We start from the raw sequence: 14,112 nt of genomic DNA, 5'->3' as shown, positions 1-14,112 counted from the left end.
CACGTGCGCCACAAGAACATCGTGAGTTTCCAACACGAAACGCGCCTGTTTTGGTGTACTTTGAAACATGTAAAGTTGAGTTAGCGTACGTGCGAAATGTACAGGATACGCAAATAAAGCTGCCTTGCCTTATTTGTATAGTTCTTTTATTTCGGTTTGACAGAATTTTCACTTTCATTTATCGTATCGTAACAAAAGCGCAAAGATTGACTTGGCGGAATTGTTTTTCATAGTATTTTTGCTGATACTGTGAAAAACAGAACAAATTATTTAAAAACAATCAAACGGAAAATTCCAAAAAACAATACTCAGAAAAACAGAAATCACTGAAAAGATTTAAAATAAAAAAAATCCAAAAAAGGCCATGATACAATGAATAGCAGTAATCCAAACGTACTGTAATACATGTGGTCATAAAAAAAGGCTAAATCTCCAAAAATTAAATGTTGCATTTTTTTTTTTTTTTAGGAAAACAATCATATTGTTTGGACATGTAGTTAAGGCCATGGTGGGGGCAAAATGTCATCACAAAGTTGGATTTTCTTGATTAACAAAAAGCCCCATATGAAAATATAAGAAACGATGCAACGAAAACAAACTCAAATTTGTCCCAAAGGACACGAAGACACTCCCGGAGGAGACGGAGAAGATGTTGTGTTGTCGTCCATAGCGACGAGCCTCCCTCCCATTCTCGCACGCACACCAACAGCAGATTTGAAGCGACCATGAACGGAGTTTGCGGTGGGCCGGCTTCCGCCTGGCTCAGGTGGCGGCAGAGGTCAAAGGTAACCCACGAAACAGACGCCGGCGTCCGCGACGGTCCGGACCGAGATGGGTCGGAGCCCCATGCGGCCGCCGCAACGTGAGTAACGACGACGACACTTTTCAACGTCAGCGTGCCGTCTGCAGCGCGTTCACTTCTCACACTCGGGTGCAAAACTTGATTGCTTGACATCAATAAATCCATCAAAATACATCAATTTGTCTGAACAAAATCAATCTCAAACTCAATTCAAAGCATCTGACACAAAGTATTGGCCATCTTGTAAGTAGCATTTCAAGTGTTTGAAGAGAGAGCCAAGTATGTCCCAGCCGCTGCTCCTGATCCTGATGGACGGTTACGATGGACCGGATCTGGCGATACCACCCGCTGATTTCACAAGCACGGTTATTTCAGCTAAGCGCGTTCAATTCAATTCCAAATGTTGATTTCATTCCTTCAAAAGACACGACATTGCGTCCATCCGACGATGCGTCCGCCGATGAGGACAAGGGCGTCCTGTCTTTCCCGACGATGTCACCTCAGATGACGCGTGCGACCTTTGTGACATTCGCGGCCAAATCGGACAAAAGTCAGAGCGAGGCTCCGGCGCTTCGGTTATCAGTTTGCTCATTATTGTGGCAAATCATGAACTTTTGCAATGCGACGAGGTGATGAAGGAGGGGCATCAAAGTGGTCTGGTAGACATTTGTGCTCATCAGTATCCACAAAGTAGCTCTCACTTTCCAAAGGGTTGGTGACCCCTGACATGGGCTGTGCCTTGTCCCGTCCGCCCGTCCGTCCGTCCGAGTCGAGTCAGTGAATGGAAAGTGCTGCTTGTTTGCTTCCAGCTGGACAAATTGGGTCGTGGACCCTGCCGAGCACTTCTATTACGTTTGGCTGCAGCTCATGGTTCCACCGGTGGTCTACAACTGGGTCGTCATCATCCTCAGGTATGTGCCATCTATTACGTCTCCAAAAGCGCTTTCCAACAGCCGCGCCACTATTTAGACATGGTCGGAGCAGGTGTGACTTGAGAGCACCAAACCGTCAATCCGCCGCTCGGGCGTATCTTGGAGGACACCTCCCGCCATATGCCGGACGGGCCGCGGTGGCACCGAGTCTTGCGAGTCTTGTGACGTGTCCCAAAACGGAGCCCTTGTGTGTTTGTTTGCGGCGACAGGACGTGCTTCCCCTCCATCGCCCGGGGCTACCTGGCCGTCTGGCTTACCCTGGACTTGGCGTCTGACCTGATGTACGCCGCCGACATGCTCATCGCCGTGCGTTCGGGTACGCCAGACCGCACCTTTTCTGTCTTGTTCAGCTGCGTAGTCTTGCGGAATGATGCTTGTGGGAGCCTTTTTTTGTGGGAGCCTTTTTTTGTGGGAACTTTTCCGCGCAACAAGGAAGCTTGACGTGCTCGTCCGGTGGTGGTTTGTAGTATGATTGGAAAGTAGCCGGACAGAACAAAGTCTGTGAAGGCGCAGACCGAGAAAAAAACAAAAGAAGAGAACATCCATCCGTGATCCCAAAGGCGTATCCTTGGACAGTAGGTGGAAAGGACAATTAAAAGTGTCCACATGACCACGCTGGTGACGAGCCGCTGACTTTTAAGATGTTCAAATTCAACAGGTAAGAAAAGCCAGGCAAGCTAGACTAAGAGTAAAAACGGGGGTGGGATAGCGGAACTCGATCTGTCAAATTTTGGCTCGGGAGGGAATGAGATCAGTCTCTCTGGGAGAAGAAGGGAGCGAGAGTCCAAATCCCCAAAGCCCCAAGTAGGTAGCTAGCAATGGTTGCGACTCGTTGCGAGATGTGAATGTGGAAGCGCCAGCTTATGAAGCCAGCAGGTCCGAGCAGCGGTTCTCATCCCCGGTCCTCGGGGACGCCTTTCAATTCAAACCATCATCTAAAAAGGAAGCTCTGCCTGAAGGACCGAGGACCACCGGGTTGGAGAAGCACCCATGCAAAATATCTGAATGAAAGTTAGAATGTTTTCGCCACAAAGTCCAGAACGTCGTCCCCAATCCGGTGCTCTCCGGATGGTCTTAGATCAAACATGAATTCCAAAACATCGGGATACTTTTTTTTTTTTTTTAACGCTCGCCGTGTGTGCATGTGATGTTCTTTTGTCCGTACCTGATGGTAGCTTGACAATGACCTGAACCTTTTGATTTTCCGTCTGGAGCACGTCGTAGCGTTAGCTAGCCAATAGTGTTGCCAAAAACCAAGCAATGTTGCGGCAACCAGAAGACGTGGATTTGTAGCCACTCCAGTGGTTCCAGCTTGTTGATTGACCGACTGCTGGTTTTGCACCGTCGCCAGGCTATCTGGAGCAGGGCGTCCTGACCAAAGACCCGGGTCGTCTGAAGAGTCGCTACCTCCGCTCGAGGCGCTTCTTGCGGGACCTGGCGTCCCTGCTGCCCACCGACTTGTTCTACCTGTTGTTCGGCATCCAGGCGGCCGCGGTGCGGGTCAACCGCCTGCTCCGCACCCCGCGACTCAACGAGGCCCTTGACCGCATGGAGACCAGGACCTCGTACCCCAACACCTTCCGCATCAGCAAGCTGATGGTCTACATCTTTGTGCTGATCCACTGGAACGCCTGCCTCTACTTTGCGCTCTCCGACTACATCGGCTTCGGGAGCGACGGCTGGGTTTACCCCAACGTATCCCAGCCGGCGTTTGCGTCGACCCGCCGCCAGTACTTCTACTGCTTCTGGTTCTCGGCCCAGATCTTCACCACCGTCGGGGACACGCCGCTGCCCCGCCGGGAAGAGGCCTTCCTGTTCATGATAGCCGACCTGCTCATCGCCGTGCTGGTGTTCGCATCCATCGTGGGAAACGTGGGCAACGTCATCACCAGCCTGAGGGACCGCGACAACGTCTTTTTCCCCAATCACGAGCTGGTAGGATTGGCAGAGCTCAGATGAATCCGCGTACGGCGGGTGTCGGGACTTGACGATGCGAAACGGAAGCAAAACTTTGAAATATGAGCACAATGATGCTAACAAACTCAATTAGCAAATAGCTGCAGTTTAGCAGTTAGTAGGTTCAAAGTACAAAACTTGTTTTTCTTGCCTGTACAGTAAGCAGAAAAATCTCTCACTTTGCTGATAGTTTTGGCTGTGACCTCAGCCTTCGTCAAAACTCAAACATTGAGCCTATTTTAAAAAGAAGACAAGATAATTCTTCTTCTTTTAAAAAAAAAAGAAGAAGAAAGGGCTTCAAATCCCAGTTGAACAGTTAAATTCAACATAAAAAAGAAAATCATTCATGTATTTCAAAGAAACAGAACTTAATGCTAACAAACGATGCAAAACCAACAGCGTCGATGGACGACCGCGTGACGAGGTCAGCGGCGGCGCAACACGAATGACCCGATCTGACGACTGAATCGCTCTCAAACGGATTTACAAATACATCCCGATCCATCTCTCCATCTCTCTATCTTCTCTGGACTCGGGTTTTGGACTGTTGGCGCTCGCTTGTGTTGTGTGTGTTTGCAGGTGAAGGCGTACCTGCGCAGCCGCCACATCAGCAAGGAGCTGCGTCAGCGCATCGACAACTGGTACCAGCACCTGCACATCAACAAGAAAATCATGCGCGAGAACGAGATTCTGCAGCAGCTGCCGCTCCACCTCAGGACCGAGATCGCCGTCAGCGTGCACTTACCCACCCTGTCCAAGGTCACCATCTTCCAGAGCTGCGAGAAAAGCCTCCTGGAGGAGCTGGTGCTCAAGCTGACGCCGCAGGTCAGAGGTCGGCCGCTGGTGGCGTGCGCCGTTGCTTGACCGCTCGTCGACTTGCTTTGGCTTTCAGTCGCAAATGTTTCCCAAAGATCAGCGACATGCCCCGCCCACTCAAGAACCCCGGGAGCAGTAATACAGACGTCAGGCAGGGAAAGAAGCCATATGCAAATGAGGTGCGGATTAACTAAATGCAAGAATCCAAAAACACGTCTTCAATCCAAATGCAATTATTTCTCCAGACGGACGCGCCCTCGTCGTTGCTGTCAACGTTCCAGAATGCGGCAGTTTGAAAAGAACATTTTGAGCTCACAGTCGCCAATAGACGAGCGTGTTGCGAGTGCAGGTCTCGGGACGGAAGCCGCGGTACCGCTAAGGTGCCAAACCGTCCCGTTTGAGGAGACGCTAACAAAAGCTTGTAATCGCACTCGGGTCAGTGGCCAGAGCCGGCAGGCCAGTTTGCGGGTAACAACGGCAAACTTTCGAACCCTCGTCAAGTCTTGTGTCAGGATTTGCTTTTGTTCGGCCGCGTCCTTGCGATAGGAATTGAAAAGTGCAAAAAGCTCTTGAAAGGAGAATGTCGACGCTGCGCAACTTTCAATGCATGGCAAGGAAAGCCTACCTTTGTTTGCACCGTCACCACCGAGGCGGTCTCACCGTGTGCCGACGCTGAAGAACCGGCAAGACGCTTTGAGGGGAGCGATCTGCGTTCTTCACTCAGGAAACCTTTTCAGCGATGTCGAAAATGAGTCTTATTGCTCGACCATGTTTCCTTAAGCTCGAAAGGGGGAGGAGTTACAAAGGGTTGACTTCTTTTTGAACATGCGTTTAGGTCCTTCCTGTTTTAGAAGATTTTTAATATCTTTTTTTTTCTCTTGTGTGTTTGGGAAAAAACACATTCATTCAAAACAGACTTTTATACACGCTCAGGCCAGAACCGTCTGAGGAAGGAAGCATTCCCTAAAAGAGCTTCGTCCTGTTTTTGTGCCTTTTTAACGCCAGCGAGGTCCGAATGACGTCTTGCTCTAACGTGTGCGACTTCACACCAGTTGGTTGCGCAAAGCGCGAGCTTTGCGTGCGAGACGTGGACGCGGACAGGAGACGCGGACGGGAGACGCGGACGGGAGACGCGGACGGGAGACGCGGACGGGAGACGCGGCCCACCTCGCTTGGGGTTACGCATGTTGGCGTTGTAGGCGATGACGACGATGTGATGTCGCGTGCGCGATGCAGGTGTTCAGCCCGGGGGAGTACGTGTGCCGGAAGGGCGACGTGGGCCACGAGATGTACATCGTCAAAGAAGGACGGCTGGCCGTGGTGGCGGACGACGGCGTCAGCCAGTTGGCCGTGCTCGGCGAAGGGAACTTCTTTGGAGAAATCAGCATTCTGAACATCAAAGGTCAGTCGCTTTGGACTCGCCGTCTTCGCTCCTGTGGATTGATTGCCATCTTCGCCCCGTAGGCAACAAATCGGGCAACCGGCGCACGGCCAACATCCGAAGCATCGGCTACTCGGACCTGTTCAGCCTGTCCAAAGAGGACCTGACGGACGTCCTGTCCGAGTACCCGTCGGCCAAGCGCCACCTGGAGGAGAAGGGCCGTCAGATCCTCACCAAGATGGGCATGCTTGACCAGGGCGGGGCGGCGGCGGCGGGGGGCGGCGCCCGGCACACCGAGACCAAGATGGCGGGGCTGGAGAGCGTCCTGGAGGCCCTGCAAACCAAACTGGCTCGCCTGATGGCGGAGGCCGAGTCCAGTCAGCGCAAGATGGAGGCCCGCGTGGCTCTACTGGAGTGGGCGCTGCGGGCCCGCCGCGCACGGGGAGACCCCCGTGGAGACCCCCATGGAGACGGGGTGGGCAAAGAGGCCGCGGCCGAGCCAGAGGAGGCTCACGACAAACGGCGAGGAGGCGGCGTGCTGGACAAGGAGGGCGACGGCAACCCGTGACCACGGCCCGGCAAAACCAGCAAACTGTGTGATGCTTTCCTGCTTTTGACCTTTCACCTCAACAGTCCAAAGACAAAGTCACATTTGAGCTTTGATGGCAACTTACGGCCCGCACACGTTTCGCGGCGTATAAAGCTGACGTCAGTTGATTTGACTTTGATTTTCGCAGTTGCCAGGTTGGGGAATCCCGCGGGGTCCGGAAAGTCGTAGTCGTAGTCTTAGCGCACCTTTTGCAGTCGATTGCGCACTTGCCGGTAAAAGCGGCAAATTTGCTACCAGGCTTCCTTGGGACTTCATAAAGCAACTCAGATATTGCAAATATCTACAACACAAAAGTTGTTTTCGATGTATATTTAAAAAAGTCATTATTGAGTCTCGTGGATGATACGTCGTTTTTTGTACACTTAAGAAGGTGAATAGGATTTGAAATTGTCTACTGGTGATTAAACCTTCAAAATGGAGTATCAAGACATCTGGCACATCTGGCACGTCGGTGACATTTTGGCAGAACCATCCGACCGCATGGCGATCATGACAAAGAAATCGCTTTGCTGGTGAATTTGGAAAGTCAATAAAAACGGACAGAAATCGACACTTGGAAGTCACAAAGCGCTTCTTTTCTCTATTTGATGACGATTTGGATTTAAATTTGCAATCACTCAACGCCTGCCAGAATAAAAAGGCCGCGAGGACCTTGAATGCGTCTGCAAGATTGAAGACATTTGGATCAAAAGGGACAATTTTGGGGGCTTGTTGATGTTTTGTTGCGATGATGACGGTTTAAGCCAAGATTACATTTGACAGCTTTTGTTGAAGTTTCCTCCTGTAAACATCATTCATCTTATCATTTATGCATGCATTTAAGGTCGTCTGGTTTATGTTGAACAAATGGAAAAGACGATAAACGACGGCGTCTCAAATGTTCTCCACTTCGGATGCTGCAACTGTCGAGGATGCCGACAAGCGTTTCTTGGGAGGAGCAATATGGCGGCCATCCGGTCACATATTAGCCCATCGCGATACGGGATGTGAGCAAGCTAGCAATGCTAACATCATAGCAACATGCTAGCGTTGTTTTCTTCTTCGCGAGACTTTTGTGTGGACGAACATCATCACGCTCAAAAAGGATTTCCAGGTTTCACAAGGATAACTTTTAATGAACATGAATATGATGTTGCCGATTTGACATCGTCACATGATGATGATGTCATTCCAAGCGAAAAAAACTCTTTTGCCGGTTACATCGTCAAGACGACACGTTTTTGCTTGCTCGTCTGTCGAAGGGTGAAACGAAAAACACGTCAAAAATGTCGACCACTCAATAATAATTGGAACACGAATGCTTAACATGAACAAGAAGCTAACATTATTTAGAAAAAAGAAATAGGGCGGGGTGGGGGGGTGGGGGGGGGCTGCAACGAATATCGCAGGCATGTCCCCAAAAATGATTTTTTTTTTTTTTTTTAAATTGGTAGCACTCAGTCCACGTTATTTTGGATGAATGAGTGAGAAATCAAGCGGCTCGATATCTTTGATGATGGAATGCTAATGTTGAACAAAACCAAACGGCGTTTTGGGGCGCCTCCCAAAAAGTGACCATTTTCTCAAATGATGTCCGTTTGCAGCAATTCCATGGAGGGGAGGAGCCAGGAACGTTTGGCTGGAAATGAGACAATCGCTCCGCTCCATGTGGTCATCTGAGGGAGACACGGAAAACAGGCTGGATAGGGGTTCTGGAGGAACCAGTGCCACCTTTATCTTCTTCCAAACTAACGGCCATCTGCCGATTCCAGGGTCCCGATTGAATCATTTCATTGTTTACGGGCGCCCTCAAACCTCTGGAATACAGAGGTCGGTGACCTTTTTTAGGGGCCATACACGACTCATTCCTTAGTTCTAACTCAATGATAACAAAGGTTACTTGATCATTCACGTCATATCATAGTTATTATACATCAAAATACGCCGGCGATGTCAACCGCGTTTCACCGCTAAAGTCAATATTGACATCAAAATACTGTACAGTCATTTTTAAAAACATTTTGCGAGAAAAGCAAGAAGCAATATTTAGTGTTTGGGCACAGACGTTGGTTGGAGCGAATGTGACGCGAGCCCACCCGCTCGATGGACGGCAAAAAAAAGAAAGAAAAAGAAAGGTTCATCTGGTCTTCAAATCTGTACAGTCCTGTGCTTTTTCTTTTTTAAGAGAGAAAAAGGTTTTCGCTTTACCGTCACCTTCCTTTTGGGGCACGTCCCAAATGTCAGTTCTGAGGAAGGTGACGGTGGACGCCGAAAATAGTCAAGCAAAAGCGAAAAGCTTTTTTTTTTTTTCGTCTTCAAAAAGAAAAACCACAGGACCGCTCGATGGACGTCCGTCCACTGGATTTAACAACACCACGAGTTGAAATCAGTTGAAAATGAGGCGATTGATGTGGGAAACGAAGGAAAAGCAAGTCCGAGTCCTGCAGCTGCTTCAAGGCCTTCCATACCTGCGGCTGTTGTCTTCTTCCCAGCATTTCTTGCTTCAGTAGGGCGGGATGAGGGCAGAACCCGGGCTGGCTTTGACGGGTCCAAGCGCAGGACAAGGTAAGGACGAGGACACGGAGGAGGCGGAGGAGCCCTGCGGCAGCGAGGACAGATCCGAGGACGTGGTCACCTCCTAAAAGGAAACAAAGACAATGAAAAATGTCCTCATTGGACGCCGACGTCAGAGGCGACTTGTTTTGCTCGCGCCAACATCGTCCTTACGTGACACCGTGGCTAGCGCTTACATTCTTTTCATATGCGAGGCACGATTGCATGTGCTTTTGTTTGCTTCCATTTCCTGATATCCGTTCGCCGCCATTGGAGCTCACGACGCACAATGGCGGCGTACGTCCAAATAAAGTTTCTACTAAATGAATCTCATCGTCATGTCGGTAACAACCCAAATAAACGTACGACACAAACTTGTCATGCATCCGCGGAGAACGGCAACAACACTGACCATCGGTTGACTTTTGTTGAATTTGGGCTTGCTCGGCTTCCCTTCCACGCGGTCGGTGTGCCTCTTGCTGGAGATGTGCTGCAACAGCAACAGCAACAGCATCAGCGACAGCGACAGCGACAGCAACAGCGACAGCGACAGCGACAGCAACAGCGACAGCGACAGCGACAGCGACAGCGACAGCAACAGCAACAGCAAGTCACTCCATGCTAGCATAGCAACAGGCTAACAGCGAGAGCATTGTGTCCGTCCGTCTGTCACCTGCTTGAGTTGAATCTCAGAGTTGACGTGGATGTTGCAGGTTTGGCATTGGAAGGTTTTGCTCGGGAGACCCGAACCCTTTGACGCTGGAGCGGCGGCGGGAGCCAACTTGACGCCGGCTTGTGGGAAGGCTTTGATGGAACCCGAACCGCCAGGAGTGTCCAACAGGTTCTTGTGCTTGGTGCCTGCCGGCAAAGACGACGGCGTGCGCAAAAAGGTCAATCCGGTTAGCGCGTTGCTCAGGTGCGACCTCCAACAACGTTCTCATCTGCGACAAATTCATTGGCCACGCCCGCCCGACTTCCAAATGGCGCCACGGAAAGCCCAATTTGGACGGCGCGACAGAAGCCGCGCTAGCGTTAGCCGTTAGCACCCGGGAGCGTCTGACCTGTATTGTGGGCCTCCAGCTGCAGGAGCGAGTTGACGGACACTTTGCAGAGCGAGCAGTAGAGCGGCTTCTTGGCCTGCTCCGCCCCCTTCTTGCCCGCTTCTGTGGCCAACAACAGTTTGACAAAGCAACCGCAGTCAAGTGACTTCCATGCGGCAAACGAGACAAAGCAATCAAGTCAAATCCAATACAGCTCAAACAATATAGGAGGAAAAATGTCCATAAGTGAAATCATATTGACGTTTTAAGAACGAGCGACTAACACGGGAAATGATTAGCAGTCAAGTCATCGGAAGTGGCGTGAAAAGAATTTTGGTGAGCGAGAGAAGGAACGAGGAAGGCGATAACGACCTTGAGAGAAAATTCTTTGGGATTTCTTGGACTTGAATTGAGCAAAAACACGGAAAGCAATCAAGCAAGCATTTTGGATATCGTCATTGTTGACAAGCGGATAGAAAAGGAAGCGGCAAATAGCAACCAGCGCTTCTTCAGTTCAGTTTGTGTGAAAATCGGCTGGGAGGAAGTGCGGGAAAACCACGGACGGGACGTTTGCCACATCAACGCCGTTTTCAAAACATCAACTGACTTTCAAACAATGGACAACATCGGGCAACATCGCAGCCGCCCGTCCAAAAATGGCACAATGGCTGCAACCTCAACCGACTGGATCAGTATTAGGAACGCAATTCAAAGTCTGAAGCCAGCTACCTTCTCTCCAAAGCAAAACAACGGATCCAGTTTATAAATCAAAAAAGTGACCCTTTCTGTAGGGAAAAACAAAAAGGGCCCGTCTGTCGTGACTGTGGTTGAATTTTCTGTCACGTGAAGCGGATTGTTGAACGGCAATTCTCGCATGGATTGGATTTGCGGCCCAATGACGTCCAAAAGCTCCATTTTGGATGCAACTGTCGAACACGACGTCTTACTTGGGGTTGAAGCACGGAAGAACGTTAGGCCTTCATATTTGATTGAAGCGATTGATTAAGAGAACGGCGAGTCAACCTGTGTTGCGATTGGCGCTTGCTGCCACTGAGGGGGCGGCGCCGGTGCCGCTGGAGCCGACTGGGACCGCCAGCTTCTTGTGCTCGTTCTTGCTCTGCTGCATCTTCAGCTTCTTGGCGTGGCGGCTGCCTCGGTAGTGCGCCTGCGCCTGCGACTGCACACAAAAACCCGCGTCAAGGGTAACGGCGGGCTGAGGGGGCGTGGCCGGCCACACTCACGCTTGAGTTGAACTTGAGCTGGCAGACGGCGCACTTGGCTGGCTGCTTCCTCTTCACCGCGGCGGCCGCGCCTCTGCCGCCACGCCGGCCGAACGTGTGCTTCATCACCGCCTTCTGCACCGGGTCCATCTGCGACCACACGCACACACACAAACCAGTTGACAACGCTGGCCTTAGCGTCGACACGTCACACAAACATTTCACAGTCCTTCATGAAGACATCGTGCTCAGCGCTAAAGCTAGCATCGTGGATTCACACGCAAAAGATTAGCATTGCGACATGTAAACGGGATGCAAATTCAGCGTCGTCGATTGTGGCGCACAAAAAAACTAGCGACCAATGTGAGCGTTGCTAATTGACACACACAAAAACAAACCTAACATGGCCGCCGTCAACTAACAGAAAATCCCGCTCACGTTACTGCTGTCAACTGGGAAAAACATAGCCAATGATGTTAGCATTGTTAACTGACACCTACAGAGCTTAGCTGCTAATATGACATCATTACACATGGAAATTAGCTGCCAATGTTGTTAACATTGTGGCAAACTAGCCGCTAATGTTAGCGGCGTTGACCAACGTGAACATTTCTCATTAATTTCATGAAATGGCACATACAAAAACTAGCCGCTAACATTAGCTTCATGAAGTGACAAGCATCCACTGTTGTTAGCAAAATGCAGTTTAGACGCACCATATTGAAAGGAGGGAAAAGAGTAGGCGCGGGTGGAGCAACAGTGTTGTTGTTGACGGGAAAACGCAGGAATGGTTTCATCATCATGCTGGCTTGTCCTGCGGCGCCACCTAGCAGGCCTGGTAGGACAGCGGCCAGCGTGGAGCACATGTTTCCTGGCAAACAAACAAAGCAGAGTGATTTGGTTGTGGTTGATTTTGCTCATTCTCTTTTCAAATTCTTTTTCGACCCAATTCTTCTTGTAAACAAATTTTGAATATTCGTGTCTTCTTTTGGAATAATCATTAAAAAAAAATTTTTTTTTAATGGATTTCAGTTTTTTACATTAATATTTTATGTACCTTCTTGTTTTTTTACTTTTATTTGTTAAAATATGTTTTCCTTTCTAGAGTACCCGTTAAAAGCTTGCTTTTTAAAATATTTTAGATGTGCATATATATATTTATTAGTTAAGTTTCCCATTAAAACGTGGTCGTCTTGAAACTTACCACCGATCTGATGACGACATTTGCCATACTTTGTTCATTTAGTGACGCTATATTCTATATATATATGTGATATATAAACACGAGTGGAATGAATTTGAAACAGGCCTTTCGATTTCGATGTTCGAAAGGCAACATCATCTCATCTCATGCTTGACTTCCCAACCAAGGCGCCGTCAAGACCGGACTTTTCACGAATTTACGCATCTGACGTAAGTCGTCAGTCTGTGGCGCCTACGGCAGATTCTCCAAAAGCAAGTACGAAAGCGGCCACAGAGGCGACAGCGACCTTGTTTCGTTCGACAAAACGGAATTTGGGGGGGGTTTCGCTTGATTGGATTTGCTCCGCGCCCAAAAGCCTGCCACTCACCTTCGTGTGCCGGGCAACAGCAAATTCCCTCCGTCTTATTTTGGTTCCACGGCGCCCGCTGTACGCCGGCCTCTTTGGGAAAGCGCTGCGAGCTAACGTCGCTATCGGAGCGGCTCGGTCCGCTGGGGAACGGCGCGGAGAAATGTGCGCTGTAGTGTTCGTTGTTGTTCACCGCGTGAGGTTCGCCGTACTTCTTTTTGGGAGGTTCGTTGAATTGCTCGTTGTACGGTTGGTTGGGTTGCTCGTTGTACGCTTGGTTGTACGGTTGGTTGTACGACTCGTTGTACGACTCGTTGTACGGTTGGTTGTACGACTCGTTGTACGGTTGGTTGTACGACTCGTTGTACGGTTGGTTGTACGACTCGCTTGCGCTACTCGCCGTTCTGGGGAACTTGAAATGGTCTCTCCCGCTGTAGCTGCCCATTTCTCTGTTGTCGTCGAAAGAACTCCAGCGTTTGCGTCCTTCCATTTTCCCGCTGTCGTGTAAGCAACAAGAAGTGAACCGTGTCTTCAAAGTGTCTTTGTGGGCACGCGCATGCGCAGCAGAACCCGTGACACACGCCCCTCCTTCGATACGTCAGAGCCGCCGTCATACGGAAGAGGCGAGACTTCCGGCTTTCATATCAGTGCTGTTTGCGACGTGTGGGCCGCGTCCCGTTACTTGCGCTTCCGCCCGTGTGCCCCTCGGTTGCGCGTTCCTGTCGACGGGTGCGAGTGCGTCGTGTGTCTGTCTCGGACGGAAGGCGGCCAGCAATGGCCGGAAACGGCGCTGATGTGTGAAGTCCGTGGCATCTACGCCATTGTGGCAGTCATTTGGCCCCGCACACGCACGGCGTCCCTACGTGGCGGCCATGTTGGAAGGGGCGCGTTCCCATCAAAGGTCACGCAAAGGCATGGGAGAAAAAAAGAAGATGGAACTTGCTAAGAATTGTTTGCAAAATGATCTTGAATACAAATATTAACTTTGGAGTCCTACTATAGGTCTAACATGTACAAATGCATGCGAGTGACAAAAAACTGCGAGGGCAACATTTTGTAAAGAAAGCCCTCCCACTGCCACGATGCATCTTCTGTCAACTTGAGGTTGCGTCAATTATGACGTCACAAATATGCAACACTACTAGAGGGGAGGGCAAGTCCATTATCGTCGGATTTCTTCATATCTGGTTCATCTGTATGACGTCAAATTGGTCGTAGCAAAGAAAGGCTACGGTTGATCAAGAATGAACTCCTACCACGTCATGGCACGGCG

The 14,112-nt window shown here is 50.1% G+C and overlaps 2 protein-coding genes across 3 annotated transcripts; one reads left to right on the top strand and one right to left on the bottom strand.

Annotated features, from left to right (window-relative positions):
• Nucleotides 1–151: 151 nt before the first annotated feature.
• cnga4 (cyclic nucleotide gated channel subunit alpha 4) lies at nt 152–7,202 on the top strand. Its single transcript, XM_077579379.1, has 7 exons — nt 152–862; nt 1,612–1,713; nt 1,944–2,050; nt 3,086–3,669; nt 4,270–4,515; nt 5,743–5,908; nt 5,971–7,202. Exons 1-7 carry the CDS (start codon nt 726–728, stop codon nt 6,453–6,455), a joined length of 1,827 nt encoding a protein of 608 aa, XP_077435505.1. The 5' UTR covers nt 152–725; the 3' UTR covers nt 6,456–7,202.
• Nucleotides 7,203–7,583: 381 nt separating this feature from the next.
• znf385b (zinc finger protein 385B) lies at nt 7,584–13,707 on the bottom strand. Of its 2 annotated transcripts, XM_077579376.1 has the most exons (9): nt 12,861–13,706; nt 12,006–12,160; nt 11,311–11,439; nt 11,093–11,246; nt 10,091–10,192; nt 9,703–9,887; nt 9,442–9,519; nt 8,945–9,114; nt 7,584–8,152 (listed from the first exon to the last, which is right to left on the bottom strand). In XM_077579376.1, the coding sequence occupies exons 1-8, from the start codon at nt 13,327–13,329 to the stop codon at nt 8,980–8,982; spliced, it is 1,407 nt and encodes a 468-aa protein (XP_077435502.1). In that variant the 5' UTR covers nt 13,330–13,706; the 3' UTR covers nt 7,584–8,152; nt 8,945–8,979. The 2 variants fall into 2 exon arrangements, with proteins under 2 accessions (XP_077435502.1, XP_077435503.1); XM_077579377.1 differs by lacking the exon at nt 10,091–10,192 and having other exon boundaries at nt 12,861–13,707.
• Nucleotides 13,708–14,112: the final 405 nt, after the last annotated feature.

This window comes from Vanacampus margaritifer, chromosome 11 (genome assembly GCF_051991255.1).
Source record: "Vanacampus margaritifer isolate UIUO_Vmar chromosome 11, RoL_Vmar_1.0, whole genome shotgun sequence".
NCBI classification, from domain to species: Eukaryota; Metazoa; Chordata; class Actinopteri; order Syngnathiformes; family Syngnathidae; genus Vanacampus; species Vanacampus margaritifer.
Note: the sequence above shows the minus strand (reverse complement) of the source record. Positions and strands in the feature narration are given on the sequence as shown.

What these genes read in the sequence shown, in the direction of transcription:
- cnga4 (XM_077579379.1), top strand. Translation starts at nt 726, where the DNA reads ATGAACGGAGTTTGCGGTGGGCCGGCTTCCGCCTGGCTCAGGTGGCGG. An exon ending in TGCTCAAGCTGACGCCGCAG is followed by an intron (nt 4,516 to 5,742) that starts GTCAGAGGTCGG and finishes TGCGCGATGCAG; the next exon opens with GTGTTCAGCCCGGGGGAGTA. An exon ending in CAGCATTCTGAACATCAAAG is followed by an intron (nt 5,909 to 5,970) that starts GTCAGTCGCTTT and finishes TTCGCCCCGTAG; the next exon opens with GCAACAAATCGGGCAACCGG.
- znf385b (XM_077579376.1), bottom strand. Translation starts at nt 13,329, where the DNA reads ATGGAAGGACGCAAACGCTGGAGTTCTTTCGACGACAACAGAGAAATG. An exon ending in CTGAGATTCAACTCAAGCAG is followed by an intron (nt 9,520 to 9,702) that starts GTGACAGACGGA and finishes TTGCTGTTGCAG; the next exon opens with CACATCTCCAGCAAGAGGCA. An exon ending in TCAACAAAAGTCAACCGATG is followed by an intron (nt 9,115 to 9,441) that starts GTCAGTGTTGTT and finishes GTTTCCTTTTAG; the next exon opens with GAGGTGACCACGTCCTCGGA.